Here is a 19,358-nt window from a genome sequence, read left to right as displayed (position 1 = left end):
TTTTTAAAATAATACTCAATTACTTCATGTAAATAACAAATAAATGTTACCTCAAACTTTTTTGCCATTTCAATATAATGTTCTTATATGTACTGTATGTTTAAACAAGCAAATGTTGTAAGAAATTGTAACAAATTAGACTACATTTAGGGGTAAAAAAAGAAAACATTTCTTCCTAATCTTGCATTTAACAGTCATATTCTTTGTATTAGGCTAACTTCATTTTGAATTTCCTTCATACAAACAACAATTGTTTTTTTATAATATTTTTGGAAGGAAAGTCAATTTACTTAAGCTTAAAGCACACAGTGAAGGGGTGTGGTATTTGGCCCTTCTGAATACGTTCATATGCATTCAGCAAATAGCACAGACTGGAATACAAGTAGCGCAGAGCTGAACCACAGCACTTCATATAGATTTCGCACCTGTCAGCTGTCATCTGTGGAAAAAAATTACAACAAAGAGCTGTCAAACACACTCCTACCTCACCTTTATTTTGCAGGTTACATGCCTGAGAACTGCCAAAAGAACAGTGACAATCCCTCTGCCTGAGCTGCATGTTTGCTTTGCATTTTACACATCCTAAAACCCAAAAAGGGCTTTGCTGTTTTTAAAAGTAAACAGTTAAATCATAGTGTAGCACTTTAAACTTCACAATCGAGGTTTTTACAAAGTAAAATGTTCATTCATAATTTGACTGATTATATACAGCATTTTATTGCTGACCCTTTGCACTGTTTTCTGAATTATGGAGTGATAAAAAAAAAATAAAAAAAATCCAACATGTCAAAAAAGAAATAACAGTTTTGAATGTGTCTTCATCTATGATTTGTGCTGGAAAATATATGCAAATGAGTGCATATTTAAGTAAACCATGCATAATTTGCAGATTTAAAGATGTTTTTTAAAACGTGTAATACAAACAATGCTATTCTTAATGTAATTAATTAACGGTGGAAGTACATCATACACAGAGAAAAATAGTTTTTGGATTTATAATTTTTATTTTAAGATAAGTGCTTGCAAACAATTTTTTGGGGTTCAAATTTAAACAAACAGGTTAAGTTGAACATTGCTTAATTTAATTCAGCTTATATAAATTGTTTGCAACCACTTACCTTAAAAAAAATGTAGTAAATCCAACAAATAATTTATTTCAGTGTAAATTTAATTTCCCCCTATATTAACCAGCAGTGTCTTGCCTTATTAATAATTTAGTTTAACTGTATTAGTGGGGTTTGAAAGTAAATAATATATGAAAAGGTATGAAAAGTGTCATGAAAAAGTACTATATACTTTAGTCTAATGTGTACATTTAAAGTAGTAGTAATATGCATTCTTTAGGTGTAGAGGTGAAAGATAAAAGGTACCAGTTGTTCCTGCTGACATGTTCTATAAAAGAGAATCAGTTCGAATAATACTTTAAACAACATGAGTAATGAAGAAAAAATGATACCTCCACCCCTAGGCTTTTGGGAACATCTGACACCCAGCATTCCCGAATTAACAGCAATTATGGAACACACCATAATTGACTGGGCTTATGTAATTAGGTAAACCTCTTTAATATATGCGCTTTGTAATTCTAAGGGAGGGACACAAATCTGTGAAGTTCACATCTGTAAAATGGCTCCTTCCAGTGGCAAATAAAAAAGTGCATCAAGAATTATTCAAAGGTCAAAATGAAAACAAAGACAGAAAGTAGCTATAAACTCTCAGACCTTTCTCACAGTCATTCATATGACCATAGGGAACCAATGTTGGTTTCCTTAAAATATATTATCCAGTTTCTTTTCTATTAGATTTTAGATTTTTCAACACATTTTGTAAACATAATAGCTTTAATGATCAATTTTCTTTTGTCATTGGCATGATGAAATCACGTAAAATATTACTAGTTATTTTGGGGTAATTATAGGAAAGTCATTGGCTAACAGTGGTTTGTTCTGATGCCAATCAAAAATAATAATTTTAATAGGGCGAATAATATTTACACTAAAAATAATTTATTTTTATTAACGTATTATTTATTTAAAAACTGCTTTCATTCCAGCCAAATAAAAATAATTAAGTGTTTTTCTATAAGAAAAATTACATTGCAAAAAACTGTGAACATGTATGATGCTAAGCATCACTTGAGAATATTTTGAAAAAAAATATATATATATATATATTTTACTGGAGAGCCAATAAATATTTTAATAAAATGTCTGAATTGACATTACCAGTCAAAATTTTGTGGCCAGTTTTTTTTCAAAATTACAAAATTGTTGTGTTCATCAAGGTGGCATTTAATAAATGTAAAATAAATTGTTAAATATTTGTTACAATTTCAATAACTGCCTATAAAACATCTTATTGTATGTAGTTTCAAATGAAATTATTACTATTATTGCTTTTATTACTAGTACCATTGATAATAATAATATTAATAATAATAATTACAACAACAATAATAATAATTAATATTAGAGTGATTATGAAGGATCATGTGACTCTGAAGACTGGAGTAATGAACCTGAAAACTCATCATGAAAATCACTGGAATAAATTATTAAATTAAATTATGGACTACTTTTGTTACAGATATTTACAGTGCAATAACACTTCACAATTATTTTTGATGTTTGAATTTTTTTATTTTATTTTTGATTAAATAAATGCAGCCTTGGTGAGCAGGATAGGCTTATTTTAAAGCATTTTAAATCCTACTGACCCAAAATTTTGACCGGTATTGTACATGTATACTTATTACAGCACATACACCTGTGGAAAAAAAATAAGAGCACTTGAAAATTCTTTTTTTTTTTCAGAAACTGACAATTAATCAAAATAACAAACTTTGTTATGGTTGTTGTTATGATTAAAATGTCTACAAACATGGCACCTTTTGTTTTTTGTTATTTTGACCAGTTGTCGCATTTTATTTTCTAAATAACAACATCTTTGTCTTAAAATTTAAGAAACATTTCATCATAAATAGTTTGCAGAACAAAACAAAACTAATATTTTAACCAAACATGTTTCATTTTTGTATAAATGATCTGTTAAGCAGGATGGCAATGGAACATTATTGATCATTTATTTATATTTTGATTATAAGTTGATACTTTTTAGTATGTTTACTTTAGTAATGTTTATTTTCATTTAGACATCATTATACATTATTTTATATAAAAAAACAGTCAAAAATACTGTTTGAATATATATTTAAATAATAAAATATTGCACATTTATATGTGATCATAAATAGATGGACAGACAGGGAGACAGACTGGTAGATGGAACCTGTCTGTACAAAGTCTAGTACTTTCTAGTATTGTCTCTGTTCGCACTAAATAAAATAGTGAGTTAGCAGCTGTCTGATCTGATGAAATAAACTCATTCGTCTTTCACATGCAGAACATTTTTTATTTTTTTATTTATATATATGTTTTTCTTGCTCATCCATTTCAACAGTCAAAGGTGATGCACTTTCCATTTGAAACCCCCCATGTGCAATCACATCCTTCAAAACACAGTAATTCCATGGGAAAACAGAACAAACTCCCACGGCGCTTTCACATCTCAGAGTCTCCCAAACTGATTACTCAGCCTTGATGTATTCTCTCATATAAACGCTCTTTCAAAAAGAGAAAAAATTATCATAATTTGCCACTAATTACAGATGTAAGAGTATAACTGGCACCTTAGCAACAGGATTTCTTACAGCCCATGTGTGCATTTCTAATGTTACCCCAGATAGAACATAAAACATTAATGGGGGCAGGATTCTTTGCAAGCTGGTGATGAAATTATGGTGTAACCTTTATCAATGTACCAGAGTCTTCATGGCAGCCAAGCAAGGATGGATATCACAAAACAGCTATTCTTACTGCAAATGTTGTTATGATGACAAATCACAAAGAATCAAATGAAGAAAAAAAAAAGTTGCTAAAAAATAAAACAGAAAATGATTTATTCTGCCAAATGTAAGCGGCATCAGTCTCCAGAAGGCTGGCATTGATAGATATAGTGGGCATTGAAAATCTGTGAGAGACCTCGTTCTTCTTTATACATCTTCTTATAATGTATATTTTACAGTACTGAGACATGCTAATAAACTTTGTGCTGAAATGAGCTGAAACGTGGTGTGCGCTGGAAATGTTTTTCATTTTAAACATTTTGTGTGCATAGATTGATCAACTGGAATCATAATATTAATAAAACACTGTAACAGAACGAGAGATGCAGAAAGAAAGAGCTGTTTTCACTTTGGCTTGGCAACAAGACAAGAGAAAGTTCAATCAGTTGTATTAGTTTCACACAGTGAGAAGTGTGCAATCAATCCAAGCATGGGGTCCTAGCAGAGCTTGAAGCGAATAGAGTGAAACAAATCAGATACGTGATCAAAAAATTCAAGCTTTTTAGAAATATATATTTATCTTATCTTATTATAACTATCTTATCTTATATATATTTTATCTTATATTATTTTATTGCATTTATTACGGTTAAAGCATATTAATGCACATCACAACAAAGGAAATGAAGCAAGTCACACTTTTCACATCACTTGATATGTTTTACACTGGGTTTATTTTATTTAAGTCATTGCATTGAGGCTTTTTCAATATTGGTCTGTCTTGGGTTCAAAAACAGCTATCAAGAGAATTCATTTTCCACTACTGTTAAGGGCCAGAAAAAAATATTCAGTTTATTTAGAGGGGCACATAGAGAAATCGGTAACATAAACTTATATTTGGATATATATTTGAACATATATGTACATATTTGTCATTCTGGTAGTTGAAATAAATTATGCATCCAGAAAAATTGAGAAATTCTGTACATAAATTACATGAATTTTATTATATAAAAGTAAAATAATTACATTTAAAAATTCCAAACATGAACTGTTTTGTTAAATATGTTATTTGCTTAAACATAAATTTCTATATTTTATACATTTAAAGTTGTTAAAGTGAAATCCACTATTTAACAACCTATAAACATAACATATATAAACAGATTATATAAACGCACCTATTCGAAAGTTTGGGGTAAGTACGGTTTTTGGAATTCTTACTTTTTTTCAGAAAAACTACTATTTAAAAACCTGCAAACTTATAATATACAAACTGATAATATAAACACACCTTTTCAAAAGTTTAAGGTAAGTAAGATTTTTAGGATTCTCACTTTTTTCTTCTTCAGAAATGTATATATATATATATATATATATATATATATATATATATATATATATATATATATATATATATATATATATATATATATATATATATATATACATATTTATATGTTCCAGAGAAATTATGAAATTGTGTACATATGACATATTTCAATATATAAAAGTAAAAAAAAATAGATTTTTTGGTAAATATGCAATTTGCGTATATTGTCGTCAGATTTCTATATTTTATACATACTGTATAAAATTGTAAAAGTGAAATCTACTATTTAACAAACTATAAACATTTAATATATAAACGGATAATAAATGCACCTATTCAGAAATTTGGGGCAAGTACGATTTTTAGGATTCTTACTTTTTTCTTCTTTAGAAAAAACATATATTAAGCATCCAAAGAAATTATGTACATATGACATTTATTTCAATATAAAAAAGTAAAAAAAAATTAAATGTATAAACTTTTTTGTTTATTTTTTCTATAGTTTATAAAGTTTAAATTGTCAACGTGAAATCTACTATTAAACAACCTATAAACATAATTGATATGGTGCTTAGCATAATTGAGTACACCACATTTTGAAGATGAATATTTCTCAGTGAATATAGGCAATGCATTTTGGTGCATTTGAACAAAACAATAAAAAGATAATACAATTAAATTCAAGCAAAAAATTGCAAAGAAATTACAAACTATAACATTTCATTAAAATTGTATATTTTTTTGCTTCTCTTGATTTTTGCTTTTTTTGAACATTTTATTTAATATTTTCCCCTAACATATAAATTCGGGTGTACTAGTTTTCGGACCATTATCATAACTTAATTTGTTAGATTAGCTCCAGATTTGGCTTCAGTGCTGCTGACTAATCTAACGTTTATGCACAAATATAATGTTGTAAAGCTTCCTTTAGAAAATATTAATTTAAATGAGAGATTTGTGAGGGGTGTACTCATTTATTTTGAGCACTGTAAACAAAAAACAAACACACCTATATAAAAGTTTGTGGTTAGATTTTTCTAATTCTTCAGAAAGCCATTCTATTGTGAAATATTATTATACTTTACTTTTAACATACTTTAAAATTAAAATATTAATTTTACAAAAAAATTGTTTGTATTATCATACAATTAGCAGTTTGTGTTATATTTTGAGAAAATAGCTCAAAAACACACTTCAAACTGAAAATTTAGATTAGATAATATTATTATTATTATTATTATCACTTTTTCTCAATTTATCCTTTAACTGCATTCATGCTGATATTAATTTCTTTTTCAATAAGAGTAAAACCATCAGATGCATTTGAAATTAAATCTGAGAACTTACTCTAATCTTTATACAGTCCACACCTGTCTAAACATATCCAACAGCTACAGAATAAATATAGTTTTACACTGTAAGACAGAATTCACCCACACACAGCTTTGAACTATATGTTTGAAACCAACATACAAAACCACAGCCAGAGCAACAAATACATGTGTAATTGGACTTTTGACAGAAAAAAAGAAAAGAAAAACGTTATTACAAAGAAACAACGTTTGTGACAACTTCCCAGTGTGACAACGAGCCCCGGCCTCATACTACAGGAAACAGAAATATACTGCAAATCAAAACAAACTAATGAGTGTTTCCACAGCAAAAGTCTTGCCTTTTTGCCTTTTTTTCTTTTGCAAACAATGGTCTTAAAGATGAAACCTCATTATACATGTCCAAAGCATAAACGGATCAGGACAAATGTGGCAACAAAGTTTCAACTCGGGCAACACTCCAGCAGGTCTGATGCAACAGGGCTGCAACGAGAGTTACATCTCCATAGTGTAATATAGTGTCCTTCCTCGTCGCATGTGGTTAAATAGTGCTTCACAAGGGTCTCTGAGCTCAGATTCGGTGCTTAGATATACACCCAGGCTGATTTAGTCCAACTGGACCAGCTTTAATCAATATCAGAATTTACTATCATCTACATTTCAAACGGGATTGCATATTTCAACCGCGCATGCAGTCGAATTTAATGGAGATTTAACAGGAAAAGCATTGATCTCAACTGACCGAAGTGCGGACTCGAGGTTGAAGTTCGGACTGAACTTGTCCGGTCAGTTTGGACTCTGTGAGAGGGGCGAGGCGGCGGATGAATACTGGCTTATGTGATGCGGTCACTGTTTGGTTTGACGTGATACTCCTCTGTTCTCCAAAACTTTTGAACGATTTATCGTGTAACCGATCAGTCTCGACATCAAATGAAGAAGAGTGAGACAATGTTCTGCTAAATTGAAAACGTGAGCTTCTCCATTGCGGTTTACTGCGCTCACAGACGCTCTTCAGGACCGGACCACCTCAGCACGATGGAGTAAGTGTCAACTTCCATTCAGACTTTTAAATGAGCAGCAACTTCCTGGGACAGTGTAAATCTCAGTTTATCTAGTTTTTCAACAACTAGAATAACCTTTTGGAAGTCTCTAGAAATGTGTAAATTTATTTTACCTTTGTCTGAAACTGCATTTGATATGACCTAACTGTGATTCCACATTTTTTTTTATTGTTTACAAGATTATTTTCAAGTGGAACATTGTAATGTTATTTTTTTCACTGTTTTAATGCCTTTGAGTTGATTTATAAGACACATTAAGGACATTTAAAATATGTCTTTTAAAAAAAATGTATAGTTTTATATTCATGTGTAATTTATGTAGTATAAACATGTATTTGATTTTTAAACCAGTCATTTTAGTCATTAATGTTTAAAGGCTTTTCTTTAGGCTCAGTTTCACAGTTGGCTCTGAAGTTGACTGGAGGCATCATATTACAGGATATTAAATGAGCTCTAGCAAAAGGTCACATTCATTATGTTCAGTTTTTATGACTCTTTGGAGTTATTAGAATATTACCTTCTATCCCTTTTAATACAGCAAATCTGGTTAAACATTAATTGTAATTAATAATTTCCACAATTTTTTAGTAGGAAATTACAATTATATAAATGAAAATGTATATATAATGTATAAATCTGAACTTGTGACTTAAACAATTGTATGAGCTTGTAAATTTTATTTTAAATGAATTAAAAAGGTGAAATGACAAATAAATTTCATTTTTTATGTTCTTTTTCTTAGGTTTCAGTTTTTCTCATCTCTTTCCTGTATGAAGCATTTCTTCGATTCTCATGCATTGTACGCAATTCACCATTTGAAGCGAAATTGTGGCGGCATAGATTATCCTCAGGAAGACTCCCCTCATTTGCACAGCCGGCTTAAGAGCTCCCTCTTTCCTACTGGCTAACGAAGGCCAATCATAGGCGGAGGGAGGAGTCTGCACAGACGTAGGGCTAAATTGGTAAGCAGTACGACACTTTTATTTTGTCCGATTGTTGGTGGGAACCGCACTGCAGCGTATGTGTTAATGGCGTACAGTAAGTAAAGCAAATATTTTAGTGATCGTTTCATCTTTATTTATTTTTTTAAATTGCTTGCATATGTCGTTTAACAGAAAATTATATGGATGTTGCATTTGCGCAATATATTACATATCGCATATATATGTGTTTAACACACTTTTATTAAATTACTCGCTTTTTCTTCCAACAGATTGGATGACAAAAACTTTTGACACTTACCCAAACTCAACTTCCACGGAATCGTCTCCTGGTTCCTCAATCCCACCTTCACCTCTGGAGCATGACGTCCAAATGCCCTCCGACTTGGAGGTTATGACCAATCTTCTCAAAGAGGAACTGGCTCAACTGGAGGATTATTACCTGTACGAATCGGCGCCTATGAAATTGGAGAAATGGCAAAAATGTGACAAAAGCTTACAAGCTATGGCTACGCAGTCATACTACCAGTTACCCTGCGCTTCATACAATGTAAACCAATCTGAAACAAATCCCAGGCTGGTTTCCCTGGCAGCTGGAGAGCTCGACTTGCGAGGCTTCTGTGGGGGTTCTGTGAACAGACCGAAAATGTCCAGACCTGCCCCCTATAGCTACATTCGGACACACTGCAACAGCCAAAGAATTTCATCGAACGGATGTAAGGACGTTGAAGTGTTTGAGAAAGAGACATGGACTTTTAAAGGGACTCATTCAGGTTACGCAGAGCTGGCTTTCGACCAATGCTCTGTCGATAAATCTTTCGGAAAGAATCACGGCAGTGCAAAGAAGGTTCGTGAATGTGCCATACTGTTGAAGGAAGAGGAAAAAAGTTGCTTCAGTGAAGATGTGTTTTACCGAGCGGAGATGATGAGAAGTTACGATCTGGCTGGGTCCCTGGAGCCCCACCACAGGAGAGAGAGTCAATGCCACGGGATGAAGATGCTCGGCCATGATGGGATTGCAATGCCGATTCTGCAGTGTGCCGAAAACGAGAGTTGCCCACCGCCATACAAGCAATCCGATGTAGCCGAGTGTTACTTCCATCAGATTACTGCCAATTTAGAGCCATATCACGGCTTCATGAATGAAATCGATCAGCCAATCAGAACTGATATCCAGAATAATGACTACTTGCACCATGAATGCCTTGGGGATCAAAGCTTTGAATGTCTGTCCGGTGACAGTGTTGGGTCCTCTTTGGAGTTGCCTGTCCAGAAACCACTACAAAGGTCACGGGAAAGTCAGTGTGTGTTTAAACCAGATGTTAAAGTAGGTGTGGAGAGAAACCATGGAGAACGCAAGCAGAAGAAGAGAGACCAGAACAAGTCTGCAGCCCACAGGTACTGTAGCCAATTTTTTTATAATCTACTTAGAGCTAGAGCGTTGCATGAGCTCATAAGAAAGCATGTTTACATTTGGGTTCATTCGAGCAGAAAAGCTGAACCATGTTATTTTATGTTACCAAAAAAAAAAAAACCCTCAAAATAACAATAGGTACCGTCAGCGTAAGAGGGCGGAGCAGGACTGTTTGGAGGAGGAGCTTCATGGTTTGGAAGGGCGGAACAGAGAACTTCGGGACAAAGCAGAATCTGTAGAGAGAGAGATTCAGTATGTGAAAGATCTCCTGATTGAAGTCTACAAGGCTCGCAGTCAGCGCTTAAAAGAGGATTCCAGTGCCTAAACCCACTATTACCAGCATTTCACCAATACCAGGCTCTGACAGCATGTTTTTATGCTCCAAATAGTATTACAATTGTTTTTTCCAAAGCGAAAGCCGCATGGGTTCCTGAACCTGAGAGCATAATATCTGAAGCACTGTGATGATAGCTTTGAATACATTCTAATGACCTAGCTTGGTATTTAAATTTACAGCGATATATTTGACGAAAAGCTGAATTTCACTTGGGACATTACACTTCTTTACCCCTGAGTTGTTTTTGTGACAAAATATGTGAAAGATTTTCTGTACAGACTCTCTCCGTTCTTTATTTACCATGAAAGATCATGCTTCAGTCAACCACGACATAATAATAACAATGAAGATTTGTGATAATGATCAAAATTTGTACTATTGTACTAATGCAAAGCACTGCAATGTAAATTGTCACTTTTTTGTTGTATTTACCCTTTTGCATTATATTTCTCCTTATTTGTGAAATATCTCATGTAATTCAATTTATAATACAGAAGAACAAGCGCTTCTGCAATTATATTTAAATTGCTTAAAAACATATTTCAAAACAAGGTTTATAGCATATTAATGACAGATTTTTTATAATTATAACTTTTTTTTGGCTCAGGTATGGAATGCATGTCTAATACATTGAAAAGCATGTTGGGTTACGATTTATTGCATGACCCAAAATATGAAATGAATGCTTTTGTGCATTATGACAATATGTAGAATTTTTGTTTCGGCCATTTCTTTTATTCTCATTAACATAGTGCTTTAAAAATATGTGCTTTTTTTTTTAAGTTAATGTATGTATTCAGTATGAGATATAGATTGTTTTATGCAGGTTTGCGGAAAACAATCACTGTTATTTGCTACAGGACTTTAAAATTCAAAAGAATTTGAAAGATTTTAATGTTTTTGACCAGGTGCACATTACTACAGTAACATTCTGTGCCTCTGAAAACAGACAAGAGTAGCAAATCTGAATGCATTTATTTCTGCAGGTTCTAATGTGTTTCAGAATCTACCGACACTTGATTAATAAATACAAATTATATTGTGCAGTAATTCTTATTTTTGGTTGATTAAAAATGTCAATAAATGATTCTTAAATATTTTATGAATTTTGTGATGTTATTGTGCTTCTTAAACACACATACACCTGCTGATGTGTTATATCATGACCTATCAAATAATTTATGTACTTTTTAGAATCAAAATATATATCAATTATTTAAAACAATTTCACAATTATCAAATAATACAAATGTATAAATATACATTGAATGAACCCGTTTTTTCTTTTTCCATTTGAAAAAAAAACTGATAAATACATTTTATTTAAATAAATTTTCTCTTTGGCTTCAAAATGTTATTAATTGCATGTATTATTATTATCAATAGTAGCTAATGACAGTATGTTCAGCATTGAGGCTAACGTCCGTACAATAATTTTCGTGTTTGAGACTTAACAGCACGCAGAAATTATTCATTTTAACAACAAGTTAATTCGTTATAACGTTAATTGTAATTTTACCTTCAAAGTTGTGTCATAAATGTTGGGGGCTGTAATGTGTGATGTGGCCTCACGATGGCATCAAAGGAATATATGAGACGGCAGGCAAACGACGGTCCTGTCCTGTTTGGTGAGTTGAGAGAAAACTATCCGGTTTATTTCAACCCAGGTCACAGCACTCAAGTCTTACAACATTCTTATGTATTACAATTGTTAATGTACGCTACACACAGTTCTTATCCCTAAATTGTTTCTATGGTTATTATTAAACGATTAATAGATTAACAGCGTGTTTACCTACTAAGCAATTTAAATGTAACTTACTAGCTTGCTAGCTGTCGTTTTCCTCCACATTTCACAAAAATATGTTCCAAAAAGAGCTTTTCGTGTCGACACGATTACAAAAAGAAAAAAAAAAGACGAGAAACAAAAGTGTTTGGATGAAACGAACCATTTAAATTCAGAATCTTTTTAAAGTTAATATTTTGTTCCACGGAAGTTTTTATGGAAGTTGATGTTGAAGCTTCAGGGAATCACCGAAGACAACACGTTTAGTTTTATTCTTTAGGAGTAAACGAGCTTTCGTTCCGAAAAGCTACTGAATCAACTACCCAGAACACTAAACATGATTTAATTACGCCATAATTACCCAGAATTCAGTCCATTGTTGATGTGGTGACAATTCAGTAAAAAAAAAATAAATAAATAAAACATTTATAAACTACTTAACTGGCGATTTTTCTGGAATTCTACACTCAAAAAAAAAAAAAAAAAGAGTATCCCTGTATGGCTTGAACTACTACTGCTTATTTAAAATGGGCTGAATCAACATAATTCTTGACGATTTTTGGGACACCTTAATTTCTTTTATGTTCAATCCACTTAAATTTGTAAAAACAATTAACGTTAACTTAATCGATTTGTGTTGGAACAACATGAAGTAATTAAGTGGAATCCAGCATTTTTTTAAAGTGTACTTTAATTTGAGTTAACTAAACTGTTAAAATCCACCATTTTAAATAATGAATAATATTATTAGATACATTAAAATCACAAATGCAATAATTTTATCTTTAAATTTTTTATTCAGTTATTCTGACTTTACGGATTGCTACAAATTAATTTTGACACTGAAGTTTTAATGAACATCAGTGTTAATTTTACTTTAGGGGATGGTTAGGATATGACTGAGGGCCCAGTGTGATTTTAGAAAGCCAAGATTGACTATAAGGGGCCTGAGGCAATCTTAAATATAGGGAGTCTAATGCAAACACAATTTAATTGGTGTCTCAATTTGGCATGGGTCGGTTTAAGATTCTGACGATGTGATAACCTTGGGTAAAAATATCATGGTTTCATGATATCATGGTATTGTAAATACTGCTGTAAAATGTGTTTTTTTTTAAGTCTGGGTAAAAAACTACTTATTCCCCATTCAACATGGTATATATTTTTAACCCTTAAACATTTTTAGAAACAATAAATGTCAGCAAACATTAAATTACTTCTGCTGTCTTAATTACTTTCAAAAACACAGATTTCTTTTCCACTAGAAAAAGGCATCTTTAATTATCTTTATTTTCTTTGGATATAAAGTCAGCCACTGTACTGTTCAGCTCTACAGCATGCTGTATGTTGGTTTATATTTGTTTTTCAGATGTTTCCTGAATCATAGACTGAAAAAAAAACTTAATAAAATTGTCTTGAAAACATAAAAAAACAACAACAAAACTTACAAATACCTTAATGGTATAACAGAAGCTATTAACTGTTTTAAAACCTTGACTTTTTAAAACCTTGACTTTTTCAAAACCGCGGTGAACTTTAATCAGTTAACCTAAACCAGTTATCATCCCACGCCTAGTCTCAATGTTAAAATAATCTTAGTGTTTTATTAAAGACTGTCTGATCCAAATCAGTGCAAGAGAGCGGAAGATTTTGAATAATTGCAAAAACCCTTATTCATTGATATCCTGCACTTAAACTGTAGATGCAAAAATAATCACTGTGCAAGCTGTAATATGCAGTATACAGCCAAATGAGAGCTGTTGCGGATTTTTTTACACTATCTTTAAATAATAACTCCCATCCCCCTGGAATATTGTGGGGGAAAATAAGTGTCTCTTATATATTTTCAGAGAAAATAAAAAATAAGTGTTTTTTTTTTTTTTTTTTTAAATATTTAACATCATATACTATTAAAACAAAGAAACCATATTGACCACAATTCTTCAAAGTTATGCCAAAGAATAACCCTCTTTTGGTTTTCCAAATAACTGTTTAGTGTACAGTTCTTCCTTTTTGGAATGAAATGTTTCATGGATGTTACCGGCTCTTCATAGAGCCATGGACTCCAATAAATAACATTTATTTTTAAGAGAATATGTCCATTGTTAATGTTCTCTATTTTCAAGCCCACCATTCAACAGCAATGGATTGATTCTAATTCACATTGTCTGTCTGGAATGTGACGCAGACGTGTTGCGGGTCATCTCTGCGTCTTCGTATGTAGTGCTGGAATCTCAGTCAGCCTTTTAAGAGCCGCTTCTGAGAAGCCAGAGCTGTAGAATGCAGATCGGAGACTTATGTGCGTGAGAAGCTCAGAGGCGTAACCTTGTGCCCCTCGGGCACAGGCCATTTTACTCAGCAGTCTGTTTACCTTCCAGCTGATTGTGCTTGAAGGTATAAGAAACTCTGCATGACAGTGCCTGGCATCTCTTCAAAGTTTGTGTGTGTGTGTGTGTGTGTGTTGGTAAAGTAATTGCATGTTTCAACACATCTCTCTCATCTTTCAATAGCAGCCTACAGTAAAAGTGATTCTTATCATTTGGCATGTGATAGCGCAGCTGAAAATTAAACACATTTACTCATCTTCGTGTTATGCAAAAACGGTCGAATAATTTATCATTCTGTCAAGCAAACAAACAAAAACGACATTTCAATGAATGTGCTGGTTGCTCTTTTCCAGAAACTTACTATCATTTAGCTGAAAAAAAGTATTTGTGTATTGATATAAAGCATTGTAAATATACTAAATTACTAGAATGACCAAACAAAAATAAATGGAATATTAAAAATAAAAGACAACCGCACGTAATATTGATTCATATGTCATTTATTCATTAGATTTTGATGAGTACACTACTTACATTTGAAAGGGGAACAGCGCTTTAACGTTTTAATTAATCAAAATACAGCTCTTTTGTTTATTGAAATAATGATTAAAATCGAATAAGCTAAAGCTAAGAAATACTAATTAAAATTTTAAAAAAAAGGAAGAATTAAAGACTAGCAAGAACAGCAACACAAAAAAAAAGTGTATTCAAATCACCACATTGCTTCCTACAAAGAAAAAATAATAATAATACTATAGTCACTTTTTCTATAGATTTATCAGTGGGGACTTGTACTTTTTATATTATCTTATTATATGTTATCTTATTATATGTTATTTTTGTTAAACACACACACAAACTTGTTTGCTTATTGAAACAAAGCTGTAATAATAATAATAATAATAATAATAATAATAATATAAATAATAATAATAATAAAACATTTTAAATCTTGAACTTGAATTTATTGACAGTGTTATACAGTGCATCCGGAAAGCATTTATAGCACTTCACCTCTTCCACATTTTTTTATGTTACAGCCTTAATCCAAAATGGACAAAAATATACACTGTTAACCCTGGGACCTTATATAGATAGGTGTATGTCTTTTCAAGTCATGTCCAATCAACTGAATTTGCCACAGGGGAACTCCAATTTAGCTGCTGAAACATCTCAAGAATGATCAGTGAAAACAGAATGTACCTGAGCTCAATTTACAGCTTCACGCCAAAGGCTGTTAATACTTATGTACATGTGACATTTTTCAGGTTTCTTATTTTTAATAAATTTGCAACAATTTCAAAAAATCTGTTTTCACATTGTCATTATGGGGTTTTGTGTGTAGAATTTTATGAAAATAAATGAATTTAATCCATTTTAAAATAAGGCTGTAACATACAAAAATGTGGAAAAAGTAAAGCACTATGAATACTTTCGAGATTCACTGGCTCTTAACTGAAATAAAGTAAGTTTAAGATGAACAAAAAATACTGGCTAAATGAAAAGGTCACTTTACATTTGCCAAATAAAACATTCTTCTGTCATAAAAAAGTTCCTCTTAACTGTAAACAACAAAACATTATTATGAGTATAACCTGTTTTGTGACAGTATAAGTTCACCTATAAAATGGTTCATTAAACTAAACTTAATGAGCATGCAGTAGAGCATCATAAATGTAAAAATGTTTAAAATATATTTCATGTGCACTTCAAAAACCATGTGCTTCCACACACACACACACACACACCAACATTTCTTGCATGTTTCTTGGAAGGTTAAGGCTGTATTATAAATAAAACACAGCTATTGACCAATCAGCATAAAAGGCTGTAACTATTTATTTAGTAATGCTTACATAAAAACTATTTTGTTATGGATGTTTTACTTTATTAAATTAACTTGTAATAGAAAATTTTGAACTAACCAAAAAGTACAAACAATAATAAATAAAATATATTTTTAAAGCTATTTTCAGTTGTTATCTATGAAAAAATCATATATTGCATAAAAATATTGATTAAAATAATATTAATCATTTATTTACATTTAAATTATGAAATATTGAATTACAGTCATTTTAAATTGTAATCATTTATTAAATAATTCAATAAATTTTATTAAGTTTATTGATATTTTACATTATTTATTTTATAAAAGCTGAAATAAAATGTACGTATAACCAATTAACCAAACATATATTTGAGAAAAAGTATTTTAAATAAATGATCAGAATGTAAAACAACAACAGAGTTCAGACCTTGATGATAAAGATGTAGAGAAATAATATTACTAGGGTCACTTTCAAAACTTTTTTTTTTTACAACTTTTTTTCCCAGCTAGTAAACCAAAAAAAAAAAAAAAAAAAAACAGCCAGACAAAATCATTGAAATATATACCGGTAAAAAGACTTTTGTGGAGAAGTAACTCATGCAAGTTGCAAGCTGCCAAATTGAAGTGTAAAAATAAAGGTACCTCAGGTTTTTAGTGTAGCGTGTTGCTTTGAAAATGCTGGGTCAGTTGGCATTTCTGTGTCAGGTTTGCATGCTCTCCCCGTGTTCGCGTGGGTTTCCTCCAGGTGCTCCGGTTTCCCCCACAAGTCCAAAGACATGCTCTATAGGTGAAATGTGTAAGCTAAATTGTCGGTATGAATTATGCGTGTGAATGGAAGTGTATGGGTGTTTCCTAGTTATAGGTTGCAGGTGGAAGGGCATCCGCTGTGTAAAAAATATGCTGGATAAGTTGGCGATTCATTACGCTGTGACGACCCCATAATAATAAAGGGACTAAGCCCAAAAGAAAATGAATTAATGAAAATTCACTGCTTGATTAGATTGATTAAACAAGCTAGATTCCTCATAATAACACAATTTTTTTTTTTTCAAAAATATTGCAGCTCAAGAATCTTGTTAAACTCGTTTATTTAGTTTTTTTGGCAAGTTGTCTTTTCAGAGTTGTGGGAAAACTGTGTTGTTTGTTTTATCCAGAAAAGTAATTCTCTCAGCCTCATCTCACTATTTTATGTATCGTCGGAAAGGTGTCATACAAATTCTAATGATTTATTTTGTATGAAACAATTATTTTTAAAAGGAGGTGTGGCTACAAGCCCCATCCATATTACTTACTTCTCATTGGAGAAAAGCACTTCATACTAAATAGTACAAAAAATAAGAAAAACTAGTCACAAATCATAGTTACAAATTGGAGTCAGATTGGATGGATTTTATGGTTATCCAAAATTGTGCAATTCTCCTTACATGTAAAACATGCCTTCGGATGATTTTCATGTAATAAAAAAGTGCTCATATTCCAAAACCACATTTCACAATCAAGTGTCTGTTATACTGTATATGGAGAGGAAAATCATCCTGTCTCCTACAGGTGGTTTGTCAAGCCCCTCATCTGAGTGAAACACTCAGAATTGCACAATCATTTCCCAGAAATGTGGTGACATTTACATGTCATAAATAAAGAGTAAATGACAGATTTAAAAAAAATGTGACTGATTTATCTCTTTAAGACATCAGTTTCATAAATACAACACAAACAGCTGTAGTGGAATATAATAGCTTTATTTTTTATATATGTAAAATATATAACCATAACAAGACGTATTCTCTCTCTCTCGGTTGAACAGGTTCAACATACAGTAGATAAAAAACAGAGCAACTACATAATTACACCGGTATCTCATCTGTACAAACCTGTCCCATGACGCCTCTGGCACAGACCTGCGCAAGGTATGACTGATGGGAGTACAAAAACTCATAACTTGAGCTTACGAGAACTCCTCTTTCCAGTGCACTGCTCAAAGAACTCCCAGTGCCAGTAATATAACAATCTCATCTGTATACGAAGTAGCATGCTTTTCACAAGTCATTTTCTGACCATGTAACTTTAAAATGTACATTTTTTGTGCATATATATGTATACATTTTCCATAAAAATATCCCAGAAATATACCATATCAACTAGAAAATTATGTGACAATATAATTGTTAAAAAATGCCCATTACAAAAGCAAATACACATTTTACTTAAACTTCTATATGACATACTGCATAATCTGATAATGCGTAAAATATATAACTTGTCATTTATACACATTCCCACTGTATATTTTCTTTTAAACACACACATACATGAATGCCATATATATAACCACAAAATCTCTTACAATAAACAGTAAATGAAGCCCTAAATAGGTCAACCTTACTGTACAACACCCATATTATATTATGTATGCAGGATATATGCTTCCCCCTCTGCGTGTCTGTATACCATTACAGTTGTTGTGTCTTGAAAAACACAATGAGAAAACTCGTAAATATCGTATCTGAGATACACTAAAGAATATTACTCATATCTATAACATAAAACATGCTGAATACCTTACTGGAAACAACTTAAAATCGCTCATGTACAACAAGACTACATTTTATTGTATTGAAAAGCAAGACAAGACTGAGAAAAGCCAAAATCAGGGTCATACACATGACTGATTATTTATATAGGTGGATTCTGGTTACTATAAAACAGAATTAAGAAAATTACTTTTTTTTGGTTGTTTTAAATGATAATACTAATATTTAAAAGATTAATCCTCTTAAAAGTTGCCTGTAGATGATAGAGTAAAAGCTTATTGTTTAACATGCCATTCCAGTAAATAACACACTTATGTACACTGTACTGTTCTGACTAAAGTTTTGGATCAGAAAGCTTTTTTATTATTATGTTCACCAAAACTGAATTTGTTTAATCAAATATGTTGTAAAATTAGTAACAATAGTTACAATTAAAACGTTTTATGTATTTTTTTTAATATTTTAGATTTTAAAAAGTAATTTGGTTAAGCTGAAAGCTCAGCATTATATTATATTATATTATATTATATTATATTATATTATATTATATTATATTACATTACATGACATTTTATTATATTATATTATACTAAATGCTACTCATTAGGAAACATCTGTGTTG

At 31.4% G+C, this 19,358-nt stretch overlaps 2 protein-coding genes across 12 annotated transcripts in view; one reads left to right on the top strand and one right to left on the bottom strand.

The window, feature by feature from the left end:
* The window catches only part of LOC407643 (alpha-2-macroglobulin-like protein 1), a 62,895-nt gene extending 45,861 nt beyond the window's left edge, over positions 1 to 17,034 (bottom strand). For 6 of the 10 annotated variants that reach the window (XM_073923513.1, XM_073923517.1, XM_073923512.1 and 3 more), the window contains exons 1-2: positions 16,848 to 17,034; positions 8,812 to 8,968 (exon numbers count right to left, since the gene is read on the bottom strand). The gene's annotated coding sequence lies outside the window, so the exon portion shown is untranslated. Of the gene's footprint in view, positions 1 to 290; positions 440 to 8,811; positions 8,969 to 11,780; positions 11,883 to 12,083; positions 12,396 to 16,847 lie in introns of those variants that run through there. The other 4 variants (XM_073923514.1, XM_073923516.1, XM_068213702.2 and 1 more) reach the window with 4 other exon arrangements.
* Positions 7,339 to 11,363, top strand: atf5b (activating transcription factor 5b). Of its 2 annotated transcripts, none has more exons than XM_690545.9 (4): positions 7,339 to 7,548; positions 8,312 to 8,531; positions 8,783 to 9,908; positions 10,063 to 11,363. In XM_690545.9, the coding sequence occupies exons 3-4, from the start codon at positions 8,788 to 8,790 to the stop codon at positions 10,247 to 10,249; spliced, it is 1,308 nt and encodes a 435-aa protein (XP_695637.4). In that variant the 5' UTR covers positions 7,339 to 7,548; positions 8,312 to 8,531; positions 8,783 to 8,787; the 3' UTR covers positions 10,250 to 11,363. The 2 variants fall into 2 exon arrangements, with proteins under 2 accessions (XP_695637.4, XP_021322033.1); XM_021466358.3 differs by having other exon boundaries at positions 8,312 to 8,607.
* Positions 17,035 to 19,358: the final 2,324 nt, after the last annotated feature.

The sequence above is a fragment of the Danio rerio genome, chromosome 15 (genome assembly GCF_049306965.1).
Source record: "Danio rerio strain Tuebingen ecotype United States chromosome 15, GRCz12tu, whole genome shotgun sequence".
Classification (NCBI taxonomy): Eukaryota; Metazoa; Chordata; class Actinopteri; order Cypriniformes; family Danionidae; genus Danio; species Danio rerio.
Note: the sequence above shows the minus strand (reverse complement) of the source record. Positions and strands in the feature narration are given on the sequence as shown.

Excerpts from the sequence above, each read along its gene's own strand:
- atf5b (XM_021466358.3), top strand. Across the intron at positions 9,909-10,062 it reads AACAAGTCTGCAGCCCACAG|GTACCGTCAGCGTAAGAGGG; the intron begins GTACTGTAGCCA and ends AAATAACAATAG.